This window comes from Peromyscus maniculatus, chromosome 5 (genome assembly GCF_049852395.1).
Source record: "Peromyscus maniculatus bairdii isolate BWxNUB_F1_BW_parent chromosome 5, HU_Pman_BW_mat_3.1, whole genome shotgun sequence".
NCBI lineage: Eukaryota > Metazoa > Chordata > Mammalia > Rodentia > Cricetidae > Peromyscus > Peromyscus maniculatus.
In genome coordinates this window covers 39,166,412-39,188,810 of record NC_134856.1, presented here as the reverse complement: position 1 = coordinate 39,188,810, position 22,399 = coordinate 39,166,412, and the positions used below count along the sequence as shown (strand labels likewise).

Genomic DNA, 22,399 nt, shown 5'->3' with positions numbered 1-22,399 from the left:
TGCACAATTGTGAGAGAGGCACTCGTGACCTTAGACCACGGCGATAAGAAGGAAAAGAGGAAGGGAGACTTGGAAGTGGGTCTGCCTAAGACTCTCGGTTGACATTCAAGTGGCCCAAGGAATATGGCTGGGGCATCCCCTAGGGTCTTGGTGCTGAATTCAGGGAGCACTGGTGTCTGGGATGCCTCAGAAGACCTCATCGCACTGCCCGTTGCTCCTGCAGGGTCTGCCCTGGCCCCAGTAGATCTGGCAGGGATGGGTTGGTGTGGGCAGCTCCGTATCCTGTATTTCTCCCTCTAGCCAGGAGGGGTTCTGCCGGCTCCTCATTGAGAGCCGTAAATTGGCTGAGCACATCCAGCCAAGGGTGATAAGGAGTGAGCCATGGCTCTGGCTCCAGGCTGGAGTCCTCCCTCTGCTGAGTGGATGGGGTAGTAAACAACACGCACGGTGCTCTGGCATCGCCCAGGCCAGACGGCAGGTGTGGGAGGTTGCCGGACGTCCTCAGACCCGGCTGTGGCATTCGTTGAGAAGTCCTCACTTGGCTGTGCTTGTGTAGACACACTTGAGGCTCCAAACTGTGACCTTCCAGTGTTAGCTTCAAAGTGACTTCCCTTGAGGAAAGTAAAAATCTTCGTGCTTCTTGTTCATCAGAACTAGACACAGCCACCAGCCTAAGCTCCTCTTTGGACATGAATCCCTGGTCCTCCTTCATCAGCCTTGGGGATGGTGTCTGCAGGGCTCTTGAGCCTCTGACAGCTGTGTGGAAAACCCCACCTCCCCGAGGGCTGGAGGAGATGGCTGTCTCCTTTCTGGCACTAGCATCGTAATCCGCCTCTGCTGATTTATCCTATCTCTGAGGCACCCACCTGCCTTTCGCCTTGAGATGCCCTGGGACTCTTGTGCAGACCCTTCTCTCATGAAGCCCCTCATTTTCTGGGGTGGTAGACATATCACCAAGTGTAAGTAACACAAACTGCGAAGGCCAGGCCACCATTCTGGGGGACAAGCACCCCAACAGAAGTTCCTAAGCTACCCAGGCAAGGAGGTAAAGAGTCCTCCCTAGAAGGCCGCCGTCTAAGCTGAGCTGCGGAGAGGGTGAGGGAGCAGGAAGTAGCGCTATGGGAGCTCCTCAGGGTGAGGTCCTGGCACCACTGTCAGAGCGAGCAGGGGGCGAGCACAGTGGGTGGACAGGCTGCAGAGCCTGTGGACTGGTGAGGAAATGTCCCTCCAGCCAAAGCTGATCAACTGTGACTCTGTTCTCCGTCCATACTGAGCTGTTTCATCGGGGGCAGGGAACAGATGGGACAGGAGGACCGAGGGAGGGTAGTATGAATGGTATCTAGGTCTCGGTTTGGGTGACTGTCGTCTCAGGAGGGAGGAGGGAATGTGGGGCCGGGATCAATGATGGCAGCCTGGGTCCAGACCAATGAGGTGTCCCGGACAGAAGGGGTGTAGATCGGTGAGAAAAACAAACATTAAACTTAGCTGCCTGGCCTAGTAATCAAAATACAGATGCTACATCCAGGATTTTCCCCTCAGGACGAGAGCAGTGTGGGTCCCTGGAGGCTGGGTAAACACGAGACTCTTGTCTTTATTGACTGGGTAATCAGGACAGCCAATGCACCTGCCTGGGTGTGGTCACGCCTGCTCTGAAAACTGTGACTCAGTACATTGTGGGGCAGGGACCCAGGATGGAAGGATATAGGTAGCTGTTGGCTTTGCCTGAAGCTGCACCTTGGAGGACAAGCTGGAGAACTAATAAAGCTTTGGCCCGGACCCACACAGCCCCAGGAAGCTTCTCTAAGTGTCCAGGGGACTGTCAGGGCAACTGGGTAAACTATTCATTCTAGAAGCTGGTGAAACGATCTATGTCTGGGTCCCACCTACACACACACACTGGCTAGAGTTCTGCCAGGGCACCGTGGGGTAGAACATAGAGCTTAGTCTGTCGCTCGGGAAGCTGGGCCATGGTTAGAGCAGGGCTGCATGTGAACGAGGCTTCCCTGCTCCTCTGCCCAGCTAGCCACACTGCCCTCTGCCCTGTAACCCTTGGCCCCCTTCTGTCTTTCCTGGCCTGGTTGGCACCAGATAAAAGGTGAGCGTGTTTACAGCTCCTCTAACCTAGGCCTCTGCCTAACCAAACGGTTTCACCTGATTCCAACCACCGTCAGTCCAGGCACACTCTCGAACCCTAACCCACCTCTTTGTACCAACGAAGCTATGCCCTTCTGTAAACATGAGCCAGTTTTTAAGCAATTAAGTTACAGAATCAAGTCAGTCAGTTAGGGACAACCATATACAAAGCTGTTTATTCCAAACAAACAAAACTACATAGGCAAATGGAATGGGCTGGAGCATTCTTCTGGCCCCCAAGCACTCCATGTAAAACTGATTCCCTGGTTTTCACAACAGTCCAATTTAGTAACGACCTCTCTCACTGTTTCTACAGGTTCTCAACGAGCTTTGGTGTCCCAGCATGGCCCCTTGAGGTGAACCATGAATGTCTGCAGAACATTTAGCACTAACTATCCAGAGTCGCAGCTTTCCAGGAGGTGACCCATCCTCCGCCTGTCCCCAGCTTGCCCACCCCTGCCTGGAAAGTGCTGCAGCTGCCACGGACACCATGTAGTAGGGCGGCTGCGGCGCCCAGTGAGCTGCGATGGTTTTGTACACGACCCCCTTTCCTAACAGCTGTCTGTCCGCCCTCCACGCTGTGTCCTGGGCCCTCATCTTCCCATGTTACTGGCTGGTGGACCGGCTGGTGGCCTCTTTCATACCCACCACCTATGAGAAGCGTCAGAGGGCAGATGACCCTTGCTGCCTGCAGCTCTTCTGCACTGTACTCTTCACGCCAGTCTACCTGGCTCTGCTTGTGGCTGCATTGCCTTTTGCCTTTCTTGGGTTCATCTTCTGGTCTCCACTGCAGTCTGCCCGCCGGCCCTACTCCTACTCCCGGTTAGAGGACAAGAGCCCAGCTGGAGGGGCAGCCCTGCTCAGTGAATGGAAGGGCACGGGGGCTGGCAAAAGCTTTTGTTTTGCCACAGCCAACGTCTGCCTCCTTCCTGACTCACTCGCGAGGCTCAACAATGTTTTCAACACCCAAGCGCGGGCCAAAGAGATTGGGCAGAGAATCCGCAATGGGGCCGCCAGGCCTCAGATCAAAATCTACATTGATTCTCCCACCAACACCTCCATCAGTGCAGCCAGCTTCAGCAGCCTGGTGTCTCCGCAGGGCAGTGATGGAGCCAGAGCTGTCCCTGGTAGCATTAAGAGGACGGCCTCTGTGGAATACAAGGGGGATGGTGGGCGTCACCCCAGTGATGAGGCTGCCAATGGCCCGGCCTCTGGGGACCCGGCTGATGGCAGCCTCGAGGACAGCTGCATTGTGCGCATTGGAGGTGACGAAGGAGGGCGTCCACCGGAAGCTGATGACCCTGCTACTGGGAGCCAAATTGGGAATGGGGCTGGTGGGACCCCAAAGGGCCAGACGCCCAACCACAATCAGCGAGATGGGGATTCTGGGAGCCTGGGCAGCCCCTCGGCGTCCAGGGAGTCCCTGGTGAAGGCGCGGGCTGGGCAAGATGGCGGTGGCAGCGGAGAGCCGGGAGTCAACAGCAAGCTCTTGTATAAGACATCAGTGGTGAAGAAGGCAGCAGCCCGCAGGCGGCGACACCCTGATGAAGCCTTTGACCACGAGGTCTCGGCCTTCTTCCCGGCCAACCTGGACTTCCTGTGCCTGCAGGAGGTGTTTGACAAGCGTGCGGCTGCTAAGTTGAAAGAGCAGCTACACGGCTACTTTGAGTACATCCTGTATGACGTCGGGGTCTATGGCTGCCATGGTTGCTGCAATTTCAAGTGTCTCAACAGTGGTCTCTTCTTTGCCAGCCGTTACCCTGTCATGGACGTGGCCTACCACTGTTACCCTAACGGGTGCAGCTTCGACGCCCTGGCCTCTAAGGGAGCTCTGTTTCTCAAGGTAGGCATCCTCAGCCGAGGGCTACAAACCAAGTGTCCCCAAACCACATGACAAAATGGGCCATAACCCCTACCAACCCATATTCCCTGGGAATCCTCACTCCCTTGATGGGGTGAATTGGGAGCCAAAGCTTTCCATGGAACTGAACTCAGGACCCCCAGCTCAAGCACAGGAAACCCATGGACTCATGCTGAGTGATGAGGCCAGTTTCTCAGATCCGAGTCACATTTACTCATCTGTAAAGTGGGGTGAGGGTGACCCAGTATGTTGCGATCCAGATGGGATTCAGAGCCTCTTGCATGCAGTAGCATGCGGTGACCATGGTGGTACTGATCGCTGTGATTAGGGACGGAAGGAGACAAGCCCCATCTCCATTCACACGTGGCAGAGACCAGAGTAGAACCCGAGTGCAGGCCAGAATATGGGCTCTCAGGTCCCCAGGCCAAAGACCACACTTAGCCACTGAGGCCTCTAGCTTCGCTGGCCAGGACAGGCCCCCTTCCTGTTGCCAGCAGCTGCCATGCCGGGCTCTCTGCCCACCAGCCCTTGGCTTCATTTCCATAGTCACTAATTAAAGTGGATCATGATTATTTCTGCTAATTTGGATGCAGTGGAGGAGGTTTTAGACCATGGTAATTTGGCCATTACACATGATCTTCGATGGAGCCTGAGATACTGTGTCAACTTTTTGTTCTCTATCTAAAAGCCACTGCTAGTGAATCCAGTTTTCTGAAGCATCGTTTGGCCATCTGACGCTGACGGGGCTTTCTGTCCCCAGGGGCAGCAGCTGTTTTGCCTGTGGTTCTCCCCTTACAAGTGAGATTTGACTCAAGGGCTGCTTTAGTGGAGGACCCTGACTATGGCTCAGGGCAGGTTTCTCTCATTTCTCCGTTCCAGTCTTAACTGAGCCCGACCTGTGCAGGAAAATACTGAGCCGGTGCCTACTGGAGGTAAGGGCACAACGACTCCATCTGAGCTGGTTAAGGACAAGGAAGGCACTCATAGGCCCCACCCTGGGGTGCTCAAGGCCCCTTGCATGGCTCTGCCAGAGTTAGGGTCCCCAGCTTTCCAGTCTTCTGAAACACAGTTCCAGCCTTCCCATTCTGACATGTTGCTCATTTGTGTTGCATTCGTGGGTATATTTCTGTCTTGGTAGCCAGAGTGGCCTTCTGGGAAGGAAGGAGATATGTCATCAGTGGAAAGGTGTATCCTCTCACCCTTGGCCTGATACAGACGGCTGTAAGCCTAGAGATGTCTACCCCCCGGACCACTGCTGTGCAAAGAACCCACATGACCCCTCCTGACCTTTCTCCTTCATCTGATCCCCTGAAACAGTTTTAAGGGCGGCAACTGCCTCTCCTCTGTGGCTCTATCATTAATGTTCTCTTTGTCTCCCTTTATATCGAGGCAAATATGTTGATTCATGCCATTCCAAAACTTTTCTTGAGCTGGCCAGTATTTTTCATATCAAACTTCATTTGCAACATCTCTTAAACATCTTGATAGGTCTGACAGTACCAGCTTGTCTCCGTTTTTTGTTTTGTTTTGTTTTGTTTTTCCAGTTTCTCTTCATAGCCCTAGCTATTCTGGAACTCATGATATAGACCAGGCTGACCTCAAACTCAGAGATCTGCCTGCCTCTGCCTCCCGAGTACTGGGATTAAAGGTGTGTGTCACCTGGCAATCTCATTTTCTTATACCTGAAGGTTGAGATAAGCCATGTGGCCAGCTCTCTCTGCTTCTCAGGGTCCCCTACTGTCAACTCTGTCCCCCAGGGCCTAGTACCCTACAGCCTCCATTTCTGCCCTTGTTGGTAACCCTCATCCTTGTTCCAGCCCAGATCTCTCCCCAGAGCTTATCCCTGAATCTGGCTGACTCCTACCTGGGTACATCTGATTTACTTCTGAGCAAGCTCAGCATCTGCCCTGCCAGCCTCACTCAGGTTCTCCCATCCTGAAGCCAGAAGAAATCAGCCACCTTGGTTGTGCCTGCTCAGTTTATCCCAGGTTTTTCACTTCCAAAAATGCCCTTGGTTCCAACTTCACCAACTTGGTGAACCTCCTCTCTATTTGCCCACGGTAGATGCGGCTGTCTGACCTCTTCCAGCGAGGCCACCGCCTCCTTACTAGGTCTGATTCCCCTTACTGCCCTTACTAGACCGCCCTGAGGGTCCTCCTTATCCCAGGCTCTGCCAGTCTCAGGTTTGCTAAGCACCAGCCAGTTCTCCCTTTGTGGGCTCCGTGACTCTGTGCTCAGGTATTTTTTGGACTGCTTGTCCGGTCAGATGCTGCCTTTGAGAGCAGAGCTGTGCCCTGCTGGATTAGGGTATGACGGTCCTCCTGCCACAGAGGAGGGCCAGGTCCATCTGGAGAGCAGCTGTGGACATTGGGAATATGAGGCCAGCAGTCCCACTCTTTGCCACCTCCCTCACTGGGTCCTGCTCTTCTAGTTTATTCCATGGATTCCTGAAGAAATGGGCCTCTCCATGAAGGAAGGGGCTAGATTCCCTTTGGCCTCAGCACAGTAGAGCTAAAAAAACCTTTTTTACTGATACTCTGTGCCAGCAGGACTAAAGGACTCAGCCTCTCAGTATGATTGTTTGTTTTTATAAGAGAAACACACACACGACTCTGCAGGTCCTGAGGACACACGGTAGGAATCACTAAGTCCCAGCAAGTAATAAAGTGGATACTGTCAAGATCACACACGTGTTGAGAGGGAGGCAACTGTGGACTTGCTACTGTGGTGTCCTCCTCTTCTTGGCAGCAGGGCCAGCAGGGATGCCTTTGTCTTTGTCTAGAACTCAGCACAGGGCAAGTGATAGTAAGGAGAGTCTGACAAATGAGTGGCTTGTTAACATCTTGACAAAGACACCAACAGCCTAGAAAGGGACAAAAAACACCATGGGGAGGCCAACAGGACTGACAGGTACCCATCTATAAAATGGTACACACTGAGCATGTAAGGACATACTAAGCTGAAGTATCTGTGGCTGAAGATGACAGTGGGAGAAACCTGCTGCCTGAGGAACACAGGGTCAGCCATGTCATGTGCCCCTCTGAGCACTGCATTCTTTGAAAATGTGCTTTTATAACAAGATGCATTAGTGGTCCATGGTTTTGCAGGGCTAATTCCCAGAACAGGAGTGCTAGATGGCTGCACCTTGGGTCTGAACTTAATGTGTGAGTCTAGAAACAGCCCAGTCCGGGCCATGGAGCCTATTATCAAATAGCAGACATTCACCCATAGGCACTGAGGAGGACAGGAGGCATGCTGAGGGGAGGAGGATGGAGTTGCAAACATCCAGGGGACAGGACTGACAAGACCCCTCCATTTCAGCAGCCAAGAGAAAGAACACTGACTGAGAGGTAACTGTTGTGTCCTTTGCCACAAGATGGAACAAGAAGCTTGGCTTCTGTGGCCCACCTCTCTGGGAAGTGCCTGGTCTGGGGTTCAGCTGGATTGGACTAATGATTATCTGGGGAGGGCAGTTGGTGCTCACATAGGAAGATGTGCTATTGACAGAGACCTCTGAGGACAGGGGCCCATAATCATCCCTGAAGACTTTTCCGAGTGGCCTCCAGCAGTTGGATAGTGATAAGGGGGCCTGGAAGAGGTCTTGGGTGGGGGAGGGGAGGGGATGTGTGGTCTGCCTCACCTCCAGAGAGCCACAGCACAAACAAGGGCTCATTCTTGTGCTGAGTTACTTCCTTGATAAGTTAAGATAAATTAAGGTGCCCATTTTTATAAAGCCAGCATTAGAGGTGACCTGCCTGAGTCAACTGCCTGTTGAGCCAGGCCCACCCAGGGTAACTCTGCCCTAGTAAAGAAGGGTCAGGTCTGGGGAAAGTGGAGGCATGAAGGTGTGGCCAGGGGCCCAGAACCAGGGACACAGGCCAGAACTCTGGTCTAAGACTGAGGGACTGCAGGAGACCTTGTCCTATAAAAACTCATGAAGCACTGGGCGGTAGGGGCACACATCTTTAATCCCTGCACTTGGGAGGCAAGGCAGGTGAATCTCTGAGTTCAAGGCCAGCCTGGTCTACAGAGAAGTTCCAGGACAGCCAAGGGCTACACAGAGAAAACCTATCTTGAAAAACAAACCAACAAAAACTCATGAAGCAATGGGCCATGCAGCCAGATGGGGCAAAGACAGACTAGCAGAAGGCTGGCAGTGTCCAAGGTCCCTCCAGTGAGTTCTAGTTGTGATTTCAAATTGGGTCAATAGGAGGTCAGGTGGAGAGCATGGCCAAAGGAGAAAGGAAGAGTCACTAAATGAGAATGGACAAGACTAAAAGGGGGATAAAGAATATGGCTCCATGGTTAAGAGCATCTACTGCTTTATCATGAGGACCAGAGTCAGGGATCCCAGCATCCTCATTAAACAGCTCCAATTCTGGCTTCTGTGGATATTCTCTCTCTCTCTCTCTCTCTCTCTCTCTCTCTCTCTCTCTCTCTCTCTCTCACACACACACACACACACACACACACTCTCTCTCTCTCTCTCTCTCTCTCTCTCTCTCTCTCTCTCACAGATTATGATGATTATGATGATGATGATAAACAAATATTTAAAAGACTGAATGTTAGGCTGGGCATGGTGGTACATAACTGTGATCCCAGCACTTGAGAACCAGAGGCAGGAGGATTGCTGTAAGTTTGAGGTCATCCTGATTTATGTAACAATTTCCAGGCCGGTCAGGGCTACATACCAAGATTGTCTCAAAACAACCTGAAAGTCATGTAGGTGACTAGGAGATGCCAGGGACTGGGGAGGAACTTGCCTGTGACTTGTTTCTGCTCCATAAAGCCTTGCATAGACTATGGCCAACAATGTAACATTGTAGGCTGATGTTTTCTTTACATATCTGCTTCTAGAACCAGCCAGATACTTCTAGACAGGGAATGCCCTATCTCTACCTGGGCCTGAGTCTAGTCAGGAGCCTGGCACAGAGCAGGATGGAGAGAGCTTGAGCAGAGGGCTCTAGATGTTGCCAGGGTCCCTTTGCACCTGGAGCAGCCATGCTTGGCTGGCAGCAACACTGACACCCTGCTGCTTTCCCCCAGGTGCAGGTGGGAAGCACACCTCAGGACCAAAGAATTGTTGGGTACATCGCCTGCACACACCTGCATGCCCCACCAGGTAGGCCACAGCCTGGGGTTTTCTGGGGATGGGTTCAACACCTGGGCCTTGGCTGGGGTCCAGGTCAAGCTTCATAGTCTGGTCTCTTGTCCTGTCTGCAGAGGACAGTGCCATCCGGTGTGAGCAGCTGGACCTGCTTCAGGACTGGCTGGCTGACTTCCGAAAATCTACCTCCTCGTCCAGCACAGCCAACCCAGAGGAGCTGGTGGTGTTTGACGTCATCTGTGGAGATCTGAACTTTGATAACTGTTCTTCTGGTGAGGCCACACTCCTCCCCTGTCAGGTGTGAAGCTCCAGGCAGTCACAGAGTATAGCTGGGTAGTTTGAAGAACTACCAGTTCCTCATGAGTGTGTAGGAAATTTAGCAAGACTGATGCGTCTGCCCCACACTCAAGTCCTAGCATGGACCAACCCGTACACTGCCAAAACAAGCACAGAGGCCTCTAGCTGGAGAAAGAGAGACCCTAAAAATGAACCCAGGACAAGGGAGAAACTTCTAATAACACTGGCTTAAACTGGGCCAGGAAGATGGCTCCATGGTGGCTCAGGGGTTAAGAGCACTGGCTGCTCTTGCAGAGGATCCATATTCCATGCCTGCCACCCACATGGTAGTTCACAACTGTCTGTAATTCCAGTTTCAGGGATCCAATGACCTCTTTTGGCCTCTGAAGGCACAGTGGTACACAAATGTACATGCAGACAAAACAATCATACACATGAAATAAAACTAAATGGTGGCCCATGTCTGCAGTCTCAGCACTCGGGAGGCAGACAGGCCTGCTGCAAGTATGAGACCAGCTTGGTTTATACAGTGACTTCTAGGCCAGCCAGGGATACATGAGTCTTTGTCTCAGACACAGGCAAACAAACCTTTTTAGGTAGAAGACTAAAAGCCAATCATCTGTGAAGTTTTAAACAGATCTGAATCTGCACTTATGAAGACCTCCTTTGGGGTAGGAGTAGTTCTGAGCCTTCCTTGGCCTGGGAGCTTCAAGGTTCTAACACTCCTCCAGGAGCCACAGCTCCTGCAAGAGACTATGGGTAGGGTGGAACCTGGAGCCTTGAGTCCAGGCCTCACCCTCAGAACAGGAAATCTCAAGGTCTTACCTAGAGTCCACAATGGTACCCTCACCTGATGGCAGACAGTAAAAGCTGTTTTAACCTTTCATGGCCAGAGAGGCATTTCTGACAAGAATGGCAGTTCCAGCACGGGCAAGGAGAATGCAGTGCCAGCACGGGCAAGGAGAATGCAGTGCCCAGCGTGGAACACACAGTCACCAACACAGATGATTTTCCTCTCCAGCTGTGTGGGATAGCAAGGCTGTCAAATTCAACACACCAGCTTCTGCCCAGCACAGTCTTTCTGTTCTGGCCATGACACTCTTGGCACAACACACACAGGAAGAGGCTTTTGGAGAAGATCCCACCAGGAAGCCCTAACCCAGTCCTCTTCCTCCAGCTCAGGGGTCAAACTGTCCTGGTGCAGTGAGCAGGCAGGAGCCATGTGGTGGCCCCTCCTCCGAAGGGCCAAGCAGCCAGATCTGTGAGGAGAGCGGGTCTAAGCTGCAGCAGCATCCGTCCTTACCCAGTTTGCCATGGAATCTGGGAAGGCTTAGAGGACAGAGATCAGTGTTGGGGCACATCCCGAGGGCACAGAGAACCAGAGACATTTGACCACAGGACCATCAAAAGAACCATAAACCCAGAGTGCTTACCAAAGAGACAGGAACATAGTGGCACATGGTAGGCGTACCTGGCACGGACCAGGCCAGGTGGCTGCCACCCAGCACCCCTCTCTTCATTCCCCCACAGATGACAAACTGGAGCAGCAGCACTCCTTGTTTACTCGCTACAAGGACCCCTGCCGCCTGGGGCCTGGGGAGGAGAAGCCGTGGGCCATTGGTAAGCAGGGCCTGAGCTCACCAGGGACTTCCCAAGAGGCCATCAGAACCTGATTCCTGATGAAGGGGACATGCCCTAGGCAGCTGTCTGGAGGCCCCCCAAGCCCTGGTGTCTCCCTAATCTTTCCGTGGGGGCCACCCTTCAGGCTGGCTGGACCCTGCCTCAGTCAGCACTCTCCTCTTTTGCCCCCAGGAACCCTGCTGGACACAAGCGGTCTCTATGATGAGGATGTGTGTACCCCTGACAATCTTCAAAAGTGAGTGCCCGGCCCACACTACTGCAGGCTGACAGGGACCCCTGGTCCGAACAAGCTCCCAGGCCTTCAGGAGGCACCGAGCCCTTATGAGGTTGTAGAGATGGGGACTGGGCAGGTTCCAGCAGGGCCGACTCACTCGAGCCACTGAGGACTTCTGTGTTGTCAGGAAGCTCTTACACAGGAGAGGACAGCTGGATGGAGGCTGTCATCATCTTCATATTCTAGACATTTCAGAGGCTCATGGAGTCTGGAAGGGACAAATCCTAAACCAGCAGTCAGGATCTAGACTCACTTTGAAAAAGGCTCTTGTTGAGTACAGTTTACACAGGAAAAGAAGCCAGAATTTCCAGGCTCAGGTCAAGGGTCAAGGCCTAGCGAGCTGCTGGGTAGGGGGTCTGTGGAAGAGGAGCCCATGGCCTCTATCCAGCAATTAGAAGGTGAGGGGACACAGGCTGACTGTCTTCAAAGGCAGCTCTACCCCAGGCCAGCTTCATCCTTGAACCCAGCGAGGCTTCCATAAAGGACCAGTGGAAAGGCCAATAGCAGAATGGATTTATAATTCACAGCCCGAGACTGCAGAGCCACTGCCATGGCTCCTTGCAGCTAATTTGAGCCAATTAATTAGATTATAGACTAAATTTGAAACATCATCCTATGCAGAGAAAATTATCTTTTCATGAGATGATGATTAAAAAATGACTACCAGTAACTCTCAGATCATTGATGCTGGAATTAATTATCAAAGCAACAGACAGTAATGGATTATATCTCTGAGCCATTAACAACGCTCTGAATGTCATTAGTGTATTTATCTTAAGGCTGATAAAAACCTGTAGAAAACCATGTTTGCCATCCTGGTCTCTCCAGACACTAAATCTCTCCGGCGCTAACCACCTGGGGGCCTGGGCAGTGTCTCTCATGGCAGCTCCTGGCCTGAGCCTGCTCTCAGTAACTGGGGAAAGGTGGCCTACAGGGTTCCTCGGCTCTCCCAGGGTTACTTGGGCTCTCCGGGAAGGCTAACAAGAATTATGTTGGGTATTTAGGGCCCCCTGTGAGTCTCTTGGGATGACTCTGAGAAATGGGACAATAACCCATTTCCCCCAAGTCAGGGGCCACATCGACCACTCATTTTACGAAGGAAACAGCACTCAGATGATAGCACAAGCTGGATCACATCGCTGCTTAAGGACAGACCCATAAATAACAGACCTCCAATGTAGTACTCTCTTGGTTCTCTTAGCCCTGCCAATCTTCAATAGTGATGGAGCTTCCAGGGAAGAAGGTCTCTAAGGCTCAAACATGGAAGAAGAGAGCAGAAGAGGTGCATTCCCAACATGGCCACAGCCAGGAATGCCATGACCAGTATCCGAGTACAGAAAGGGAAATATGGGAACTGGTTAGCTAGCCCAAGGTGGAGTCGCCTCTGACTGATCATGGAAGTGCTCTGCTCACTAGGAACTCCTCCTTCTAGCTAGGCCCTCTGTGGAGCCACACAGGCAGATCTTAAACCCAGGTTTGGTCTCCCTTTCCCTCTTATGTTGTGGAGAAGATGGCTCCACAGGCCAGGGCTGGCCGAAGACTTTGCCTTGTTTCCTTTCTGCCTAACAGGGTTTTGGAGAGTGAGGAAGGCCGCAGGGAGTATCTGGCCTTCCCTACCAGCAAGAGCCCAGGGGCTGGGCAGAAGGGGCGGAAGGATCTGCTGAAGGGCAATGGCCGGCGCATCGACTACATGCTGCACGCTGAGGAGGGGCTGTGCCCTGACTGGAAGGCTGTGAGTCTGAGGCTGGGCCTTGTAGCCCCGAGTAGACTTTGAACCCAGACCCTAGTCCCTGCTCCCTTAAAATGAGAGCCATCACTTTTACAACCTGAAACCCTCCACATACCCTCTGTACCCTAGCCCAGTCGGCCCCCCCATCTGGAACCTCCCACCCCAGATTGTCATTTCCTGCCCCCCAAACCCCCCTTTACAGAGCACCCTCTCTCTGGATCTAATCAGAATATTCTGTTTCCCATTCCTTTCCCACAACCTAGGAGGTGGAAGAATTCAGTTTTATCACCCAGCTCTCTGGCCTGACCGACCACCTCCCCGTGGCCATGCGGCTGATGGTATCTGCAGGGGAAGAGGAGGCATAGACCAGCCATGCCACTGGCATCTCAAGAAGTGGGCCTCTGCCAGCCCTGCAAGCCACAGCCCATGCCTGGGCTGTGTCCCCTCCATTGAGCACCCAGTGCTGGGGGTAGGAGGGCAGGGGACAGGGAAGAGCCTGTCAGTCCCCTGGGAGCCTGGAAGCCAGGCTGCTCTGTGCCTCTGGGCCATCTCTAAGAACAGAGGACTCAGGCCAGTCTGGGAGCCCCTGGCTGCCTAACCAGTGCCATTCTTTCCAATCACGATTTTCTACAGATCTACACAGCACAACATAGTTTGTAACCCGAGGGTCAGTATGAGGACCGGGTTTATGTACTCTTTGTATTTCTTCTCAAGCTTTGTCCAGGGTTCATTACTTTCGTCTGCTGCCAATGTTGTCTCGCATGCTTGCACCCTCGCATGCACGCTGCCCGCATGCCATGTGCCACATTGTAGCACCCAGACCCCTTGCTCGGGCCTCACCCAAGGCCAAACTCCAAACACAATCAGAAACAGCCAAAGAAGCACTTCCTGGGCACAGCTGCCAGCTCTCCACCTCCAGCTTGATGGGGATGTGAAGGCTGTCATTACCTGCCAGCCCAGGGCTCTTCCCAGGGTCTTGCATTCAAGGGCGATTACATTTTAAAAAGAAAACAGAAAATGTTAAACACAAACTCACCCTTCACTTAGGGTCTGTAAGTCACTGGGTAGAACTGTGCTCTTCCCCAGCCCACACAGCAGGGTCCAGCTGGCTCTGGCCACCCCAGCAGCTCCTGTAGGAGACTGATGCCAGCTGTGGGGCCGTAACAGAAATCCAAGAAGAGGGCATCACTTTTTTTACACAAAGGGGACTCAGAACATAAAGGGGGGAGGGTCGATTTTGAAAATGACAGGTTTGTAGCTTCTTTTATCCAAGCCAGTATGTCCTCTTCTTCTACCGGCCCCTTGGGTTCAACCTTTTCTGAGGACTCCCTCATCCATGTGTGGCTGAGCTCAGGAACCACTCGCCGGCCCCAAGCTGGGCTGCGGCTCTGGACTCCCAGGCCCCTCTCCCTCAATAGCTACTTCAGCCAATGCCATGTCTAGGAGGGCACCCTGGGTAAAGTGCCAGGAAACCAAGGTGTAGAGAATGGCTTCTTCACCAGTCAGGCTCAGGCGGCCAGCCACCAGCTACTGCTTGTCTAGGGCAGGGGTGACTCCAGACTGCATCCAGAAGCCATTCTTGCCACTGTGTGACCAGAGCCAGCCCCAAGCTCAGCACAGTAAGGCTGCTGGAAGCCCACTGTTCTCCACCTGCTGCTCAGGGGCCCAAGACAGCACTGACTGCCCACCTACCTTCAGGGAGCAGAGGCTGCCCTGACTGCAAAGGGAAGATGTCCGTATCAGGGTGCTGAGCTCCAATTTGAGGGACTGTTTCTGACAACCCCACTGGTCTCTTCAAAGTGCCCTATCTTGCATCCAGCCCAGCTCAAGGCCAATTCTGCCTGGTAAGGATGGAGGAAGCATCAGGCCCCTGCTGTTGGGACCTCCAACTGCTGGTGCTCTGAAGCTGTGCCTTGTCACCCATTAAGTAGCAAAAGGGATCAAGAAGAAGGGCACATGTCCAAGAAGATGACAGGCCCTGCACTGGGGGTGATCCTTCAGAGCACAGGCAGCTTGGCATTAGGGCATGTATAGCTGGTGACACTGGTCTGTCTGAACTTTTGGCCTGGAGAGCCCTGGCCCCATGCTCCAGTGTCCAGAGCTAGGGCAGCCTTGCTGGCTTCTCTGCTGTGCCCTCTCCTGCCAGGGCCTGGCCTCCTGGTAATCTGGGAAGGCCTCATGGAATGAAAGGTCCCACTCCTGGGAACAACCAGGACTCTGTTCATGCAGGGTACCACTGGGCAGGCCCAATCCTTATACCAATGGCACTGTGTACATGAAGAGTAGATGATGTCAAGGCCAGGTCCCTAAACCTGGGTTAGGGTAACATGTTTGGAGTCAGAGCCACATGCTTCTCTCCTTCCCAACTCCAGGGCGGCCTTAGGCAAGTTGTACCGCCCTGTGCCTCTGTCATCTTCTGTTACTACAAGGTCACCTCTACATAGACAGGGTCTGGAGTCCAGAAGAGAGATAGCCTGCCTTCCAGCCCCCCTACACATCCCTCAGCACTGAGGCCATGACTGTCTGCCCAAATTTCATTGTGGTTTGCTTATGGACTCAAGACATGTGTACTGCCAGGCCTTTCTATTTAAAAAAGAAGAGACAATGCCAGGATTCCAGAGTCTAGGACAACTAAGGCCTAGATGGGGGCAATCACAGGGACCACTGGAATCCCAACCGCAGCTCTGCCTGCCCGGGACCCCTCAAGGGAAGCGCTAGGTAAGTGCATTAGCTTAGGAAGGACCATTTATTCATCTTTATTTGTCAAAACCACCTGGAGTTTTAAGTATGAATATTAACCTTGATGCTTTTTAACTATTGTATTAACTTGCTCAGATTTAGAAATACTGTTTTAAAAGAAAAAGAAGAAACTTTTTTAATTTCTGTATTGTATCCTCATGGGACATTAGGGGTTTTATATGGTAAGATACCTAAGGTTTTGGTAAAACATTATCAAATATATATCCAGACGATTCTTCCCTAGAAGAAAAACAATCTTTACGGCTGATTTAAAAAAAAAAATGTTAAAAAAGAGGTGGATTTTTCCTTTATGGTGCTGAAAGGAAGGATGGAGAATGAAGAGAAAATAAAACTGTGAGGCTCCAGGCTGGCGTTCTGGTTCTGTACTTATTTGCATGACAAACTGGGAGGGCCCACGATTTCCATGATTTCTAGATCCCGACTATGGGGAATGACTATGGGACACAGCCCATGTCTGCCTCAAAACGCTAGGGTTTGGCCACCTAGGTTCTACTACTGGGCCCCTCCCAGATCCTTTCAGAACCGAGAGGTCACCAGCAAGAGTGTGGGTGAGAAGTGAGAGGTGGCACAAGGCTGTGGCACTGGGGAATCTCTGCACTTTCTGTTTCAACAAGGATAGGCCACCAGAGCAAGGGCCTTCAGACAGACACAGGAAAAGGCTATTCCTAGTTTTCTTTGTAGTGGCTTTCCACAGGGAACTGCTTGAAGATGGCCTCTTCCCTGGCTTGTGAGCAGCACCCTGATGTCCAGGTCTCAGGGCTTACCAGGCCACCTGCTGGTGTGCACTGAGGCCAGATACCCAAATGTTTATGAATGTGGCGTAGTAAAGCTACTCAGCAGGGGAGCCTGGTCCTCTCAACCCAGGTCTTACCAGGATTACGAAGCCCCAAGGAACTCCCTAGAAGGCCATTCTCTAAGCAGAGACCTGGAAACTCCTAGAAAGCAGACAGGCTGGGTAGGTCCCAGCTGAGTGGGTAGTCCTACCTTAGTCCCAGTGAAGGTTGTTCCTCAGTGCTCCTCCAGGTAGGACAGAAAGCATTACTATACCAGAGCTTCCTGAACTCTGAACCACGGACCATTCTCCCTGGTTGATTCAGAACTCTTCGACCAGTCACCAGCCTCTGCTGCCTACCACCCCTGATGCTGGGAGCCAGCAGCACTAAGATACAAAAATAAAAGAGGTCTCCTGTGCAGACGCCGAGCAGGTGCATGCAAGGAAGTAAGTCCTTTGGCCTTCTTTCCCCATTGAGCCCCAAGCCATTCAGAGTCTGCAGCCTGTTGGCCATTTAATTTCTCAACAAGAGAAGATTAGTTCAAGGTGTCTGCAAGCCTAAACTCCATGGTGATGTCTCCAGTGAGGGGATGAAACTCCACGGCATAGCTGACTGACTGGGGGCCATCCAGAGGCACTCTGGGATCCAGGGTGGTACTGAGGAAGTACACAGCTTGCTTGCAGTGGGGGTTCCAGCAGCAGTCCCCCTGCAGGATGAAGAGCAGAAGGATGGGAGGGGCCCCGGGCACGCAAGCTACCTTTCCAGCCCATGCAACTAACAGTGGGAAGTAACCTGGACCACCTGGGAGTTCTGTGACCTGAAGGGCACAGAACAGGGGTATTCAGAGCACAAGGGGGTGCACGTGGCTACAGGGCAGGCACATACTCTGGGCCTGGTGCCCACAGTACTACCTTGTCTTCCAAAGGGTTCATGAGGCCGGTGCTGACTGTGCTGTCTGCAGTCAGGTGATATTCCATCCACAGGACGGCCCCATGGCTCTTGCCAGGTCTGGGGAGTATAGAGTCAAACAGTCACACAGATACGGAGGAGTTCAACCAACACATCTTTCTGCTTTCCTGAAACCTCTACCACTCCCATCCCTCCCAGTCAGGAGTTTCTGTACTCCTCACCCATGTAGGTAAAGCCTAGACAGAAAAGGTTGAGCCAGAGCAGCCAGAGCTCCTAACTCCACACTCCTCACAGCCTGGGCCCAGAAACCTCTGAGCACAGCTGCTCCCAGGGACTGACAAGGACGATTCCCTAGGGCAGTGGCATCTGCCCTGCCCTTGCAGCTTGTCCCTGGTGTAAAAAGCTCTCAGAGCTCTGACCTATGGCTCCCTTACGTAGGAGGCAACATGCTACTGTGAAGGGAGCTAGAGCTGGGTGGGGTCTCACACACCTTGCAGCAAGTGGCCCTCGCCAATCCTGACCTGCTGTAACTTCCAAGAGAATTCAGGAAAATGGGCCAGTGGGTAACCATAGCAACCAAACTCATGTTTGTGTGCAGACTGATACAAGGAGCCACAGGTAGGGAGGTAAGCAAGGTCCACTCCAGTTGTCCTTCACCAGCACATGTCTGGAGGCTGTGGGACCCTCCATAATGCAAAAGACGGGTGGGATGAAAGGACATATCCGGAGCCAAGAGTGAGAGTCTCCAGGCTGTTTGTCCCTCCCAACTGCGTGGTCAGCAAGCCCCTCGACTGTCTTCACTCATTCCAGTCTCCACTCACCTTCTCAGTTCCATGGAGCCCGCAGCATGCACAGGCTGCTGGGGGACAGGCTGCTGGAAATCGAAGGTCAGAATCTGCTGAGGCTCAGAGAGGCTCCGGCAGGGGTACTCCCACAATGGGTGGGGCTCTGCCTCCCTGCTCTCTCGAAAATCCAGGGAATGCTAGAGAAGAAGAGAACAGCTCTGTAGAGATGACCTGCAGCCAGCCAGGGTCACCCTCATTTCTGTGGCCCAGTCCTGCTGTGAAACTGCAGTCATAGGGAGCAGCGTGGTGTCTCTAACACTGGGCACCAGCTTCTCCCTTCCCTGTCCATCCATTAGAAGGCCACTTCACTTCCCCAAGCCCCAGCATCCTTTAACAGGGATGACAAAGTCTACTCTTGACCTATTCTGAGGACCAAATATCTTTGCTGGGGAAGAAAAAAAAAAAAAGGTAGGCATTCACTCACCTCTCACTGATCCTGCTCACTGAAGGGCTCCAGCAGGCCCAAGCCTGGCAAACAGGGCTCTGGGAGGCCTTGCCCTTCCCCTATTCCCTCTGCCTTGTTAAACCGTTAGAGTACATTCCTAAAGCGAGCCACCAAGACCACGGCCTCCTCCTGGGGCTGACCACCAAGGTTCAGCTATGAAAGCATTTTCGTCCAATAATCAAAAGTCCCCCCTTAGGCTGTCCCAATTAACACAATCAAAATTAACCAACTCATCCGAACATGGGGGTTTCCCTTTTTCTCTTTATAAACTGCCTTTGCCTATGGGTCACATTTGTCTCCTCTCAATCCAGAGGCAGCTCTGTCCCTCCAGGGCAAATATCTCTTCCTCCTCTCCCTTGTCCCTTCCCGATCTTCCTCCTCTATCTCCTGTCCTACATTGTCTCATATTCCCTGCCCTTTGTCCCTCTAGGACAAATAAATCTCCTTTGTGCTGAGAACTTGGTCTGGTGATTCCGGTCTTCGCCGGCTACCATGATACCACTCTGACAGGGGGCTGAGAAGCAAGGGAAATGGACACTAAATAATCAAGTCCAGTGCCCGGGAAAAGCACCAGTACCTATGTGAGAAGAGGCTGTGTGGGCAGAGGCAGGACAGGGAAGCTGCCTGGAGGTGACTCTAGGCAGAAAACTGGAGCCCAAAAGGCTGGAAGTGGGACACAGACAGGAGTCAGGCAGGAAGGAGAAGCAGCGGCCACAGGGGACGTCAAGAGGTTGCGTGCAGGAGGATGGAGCCCTATAAGATGTGCATTTCCTTGGACACCACGTAGAGGAAGGCTGAGGTGAAGAGGTAGGAAGCCATAGAGCAGAGTGTTTCTGACGAGGTTGGCAGCAGAAACCTGAACTGGAGACTCCCTGGGAAGCTGACCAGAGGCACTACAAAGAAAAGCACAATTGGCAGGGAGGGGGTCGGGTCTGGGGGAGAGAAGGGCTGAGTGCTGGGGAAGCAGGAAACTCACAAGGCCTGATGACATCCAGAGACAAGGTCTCTTTATACAGCTCTGCCTGTCCTAGATCTCACTATGTAGACCAGGCTAGCCTTGAACTCACAGAGATCCTCCTGCCTCTGCCTCCAGTGTGCTAGGATTAAAGGCAGGGGCCACCATGCCCTGCAGCTATCTTCCTCAAGATTTATTTTGAATAGTTCATATTGTATGGTGTTGGGGGTAGGTGCCCACAGAGGCCAGAGGTGTCAGATTCCTCTGGAGCAAGAGTTACAGGTAATTGTGAACCACCCTATGTGGGTGCTAGAAACTGAATTAGGGTCCTCTGAAAGAGGAGAAATGGGCCCGTTAGCCAGGCAGTAGACTGGAAATACAGGGTCAGGAATAAGGGCTGAAGGAGACCAGACATGACACCTCAGAGGATGGCAGAGTGAGAGAGGCCAACACTGCACCTGATGAGTGGCCAGATGTGGCAGGAGGACCCAGGAGTGTCTCAACACAAAAATGTCTAGGAGCATCAACAGTGGTCTACTGTGGGGAAGGCATGATACAAAAGGAAAACACCCATGGGGCTAACTTTAAAAATGTAAAAAAGCAACCTACATTGACACAGAAAAATGTAATCTAGAAGATAAGCAAAAAGGAGCAAGGTCTCCATCTAATACAAGCTATGAGTTCCACTCTCTTTTCTGTGTGCATATGAATTTTCAAGCATAAAAATGGGCCCATGTTTCTGCCCTCATCCTATGAACTCATCCTGTGACTTTCAACGCAATCCCTTTTTAACCATAGCTGCTGTCATGACGTTTCCAGGGGACATAGGCCCTGTAGGTCACCTACTCTGGTTGAACATTCAGGGAACTGGTGGCATCTGTTACATAAAATAACCTTGCAGAAACCTCCTTGTAGCTCCCTCTAGCACTCTTCTCGGGAGCACGGTGCCCCAGATGGAAGCGGCTCAGTCAGTCACTTGTGGAAAGGCTGTCCCAACAGAAAACAAGCTTCTGGGCACTAACAGGGTGGATCTAGTCCACAGTCCAGTGACATTCAAGTCCAAAGTGACCCTTCCAATCCAGACATTAGAGCATGGAGCTATGAATGGGGCTGGTACCATGCAATGCTATCCAAGTTAATGCTCACAGTGAGCCAAAAATGGCAGCACTGGCCTCACTATCCAAAACAGAAGCTCTCTCTATATATACTGTACATCAGGTCCCTGCCAGAGGTTTATGGCTTTCAGGAACTGTTGGTTGGAACAGGACTCAGAGCTGTATTCCTGCCTACCTATGTTTTTGGTGACACTGGAGATTGGGCGCCTAAGACTACACAGATGCTAGGCATGTATTCTATCAATAAGCTATATTCCTAGTCCCCTGGATCCCCTATCACATGGATTTTGGTTTTGAGATTTCTTTAATATTTATTTTATGTGTATGGGTGTTTTGTCTACATGTATGTCTGTTTATCATTTGCATGCCTGGTGCTCAGGGAGGCTGGAAGAGAACATCACACCCCCTGGAGCTGGAGTTACAGATGACTGTGAGCCTCCATGTGGCAGCTGTGAATTGAACATCATCAGTCCTCTGGAAGAGCAGCCAGTGCTCCTAACCTGTGAGCCATCTCTCCAGCCCTTTGAGGGTTGTTTTGTTTTGCTTTTTAATTTTTTTAAAAATTTGAGGCAGTCTTGCTAAGTATCCTGGGCTGTTGAACTTTTAATCCTCTCATCTCAGCTCCAAGTAGTATTACAAGCAGCAGGTCTAGCCATTCCTGCTTACCTTAATCATATCATCCATGATATGAACATCAAAGCCTTCGCAGTCACCACAAGGGCTTCGGATCCGCCACAGATCCTATGAAGGAAGAACAGTCCCATGTCACAACTAGGCCACAAAAAATGGCTACATGAATACAGATCAGGAGGGATGCTGGTCGAGGTGACACAAAACCTTAATCCCAGTGCTTGGGAGGCAAAGGCAGGTGGATCTCTGTGAACTGAAGCTACATGGTGAGTTCCAGGCCAGCACTGACTCAAAACAAGCACACAGATCACAAGTATCGCTTGCTGTTCCTGTACACCATGGACACACACACACAGACACACACACACCCGGCCCCAGGAAAAAGTGACAAAGACACTGAGGAGCCAGAATGGTTTGCGTAACAGACTGGTGTAAGCCTGTGTAAAGTGACATGACACCAAGTTCCCAACGATGAGGCTGAGGTTTCTGAAAGTAGCCTTCTGGGCCTGTGAATACGGACGGCATCAAAGGACAGGAGAAGGCCCCAAAGCACTGTCTGGCCAGTCCATCTTCTACCCCTGGCCCCTGGGCCTGGGAATAAGCATCCTTTCCTATAGCCTCTCTCTAGTCATGAGAGCCACAATCCATACGGCAATTCTATCAGGTAAATAACACAGAAAAAAATGCCCAGAAATTAAGTGATGAAGCCATGAGGCTACCAACAAACAGAGAGCCATTCTCGTAAAAGGAATATCAAATGTGATTCACTCTTCAAGTTCAAAGCACTTCAAAATCCTTTCAATAAAAAACGCTTTTTCCAAAATGACTTGGTGATTGTGGTTCTGCTTCGATGAGAGAATTAAAATGAAGCTTTTCTATTTCTTCGTGCATAGAAAAGAGCAGTCCACATCTCAGAACGCTC

The 22,399-nt window shown here is 51.9% G+C and overlaps 2 protein-coding genes across 6 annotated transcripts in view; one reads left to right on the top strand and one right to left on the bottom strand.

Annotated features, from left to right (window-relative positions):
• Smpd3 (sphingomyelin phosphodiesterase 3) overlaps positions 1–16,149 on the top strand; it is an 85,137-nt gene extending 68,988 nt beyond the window's left edge. For all 3 annotated transcript variants that reach the window (XM_076572091.1, XM_016005385.3, XM_076572092.1), the window contains 7 exons: positions 2,450–3,976; positions 9,044–9,119; positions 9,221–9,376; positions 10,932–11,021; positions 11,214–11,277; positions 12,886–13,048; positions 13,309–16,149. In XM_076572091.1, coding sequence (XP_076428206.1) covers positions 2,660–3,976; positions 9,044–9,119; positions 9,221–9,376; positions 10,932–11,021; positions 11,214–11,277; positions 12,886–13,048; positions 13,309–13,410 — 1,968 coding nt within the window. In that variant the 5' untranslated portion in view covers positions 2,450–2,659 and the 3' untranslated portion in view covers positions 13,411–16,149. The remainder of the gene's footprint in view (positions 1–2,449; positions 3,977–9,043; positions 9,120–9,220; positions 9,377–10,931; positions 11,022–11,213; positions 11,278–12,885; positions 13,049–13,308) is intronic.
• A 916-nt stretch (positions 16,150–17,065) lies between these two features.
• Prmt7 (protein arginine methyltransferase 7) overlaps positions 17,066–22,399 on the bottom strand; it is a 42,440-nt gene continuing 37,106 nt past the window's right edge. For all 3 annotated transcript variants that reach the window (XM_016005383.3, XM_006986845.4, XM_076572090.1), the window contains exons 15-18: positions 21,514–21,588; positions 18,309–18,469; positions 17,490–17,586; positions 17,066–17,284 (exon numbers count right to left, since the gene is read on the bottom strand). In XM_016005383.3, the coding sequence (XP_015860869.1) occupies positions 17,114–17,284; positions 17,490–17,586; positions 18,309–18,469; positions 21,514–21,588 (504 nt within the window). In that variant the 3' untranslated portion in view covers positions 17,066–17,113. The remainder of the gene's footprint in view (positions 17,285–17,489; positions 17,587–18,308; positions 18,470–21,513; positions 21,589–22,399) is intronic.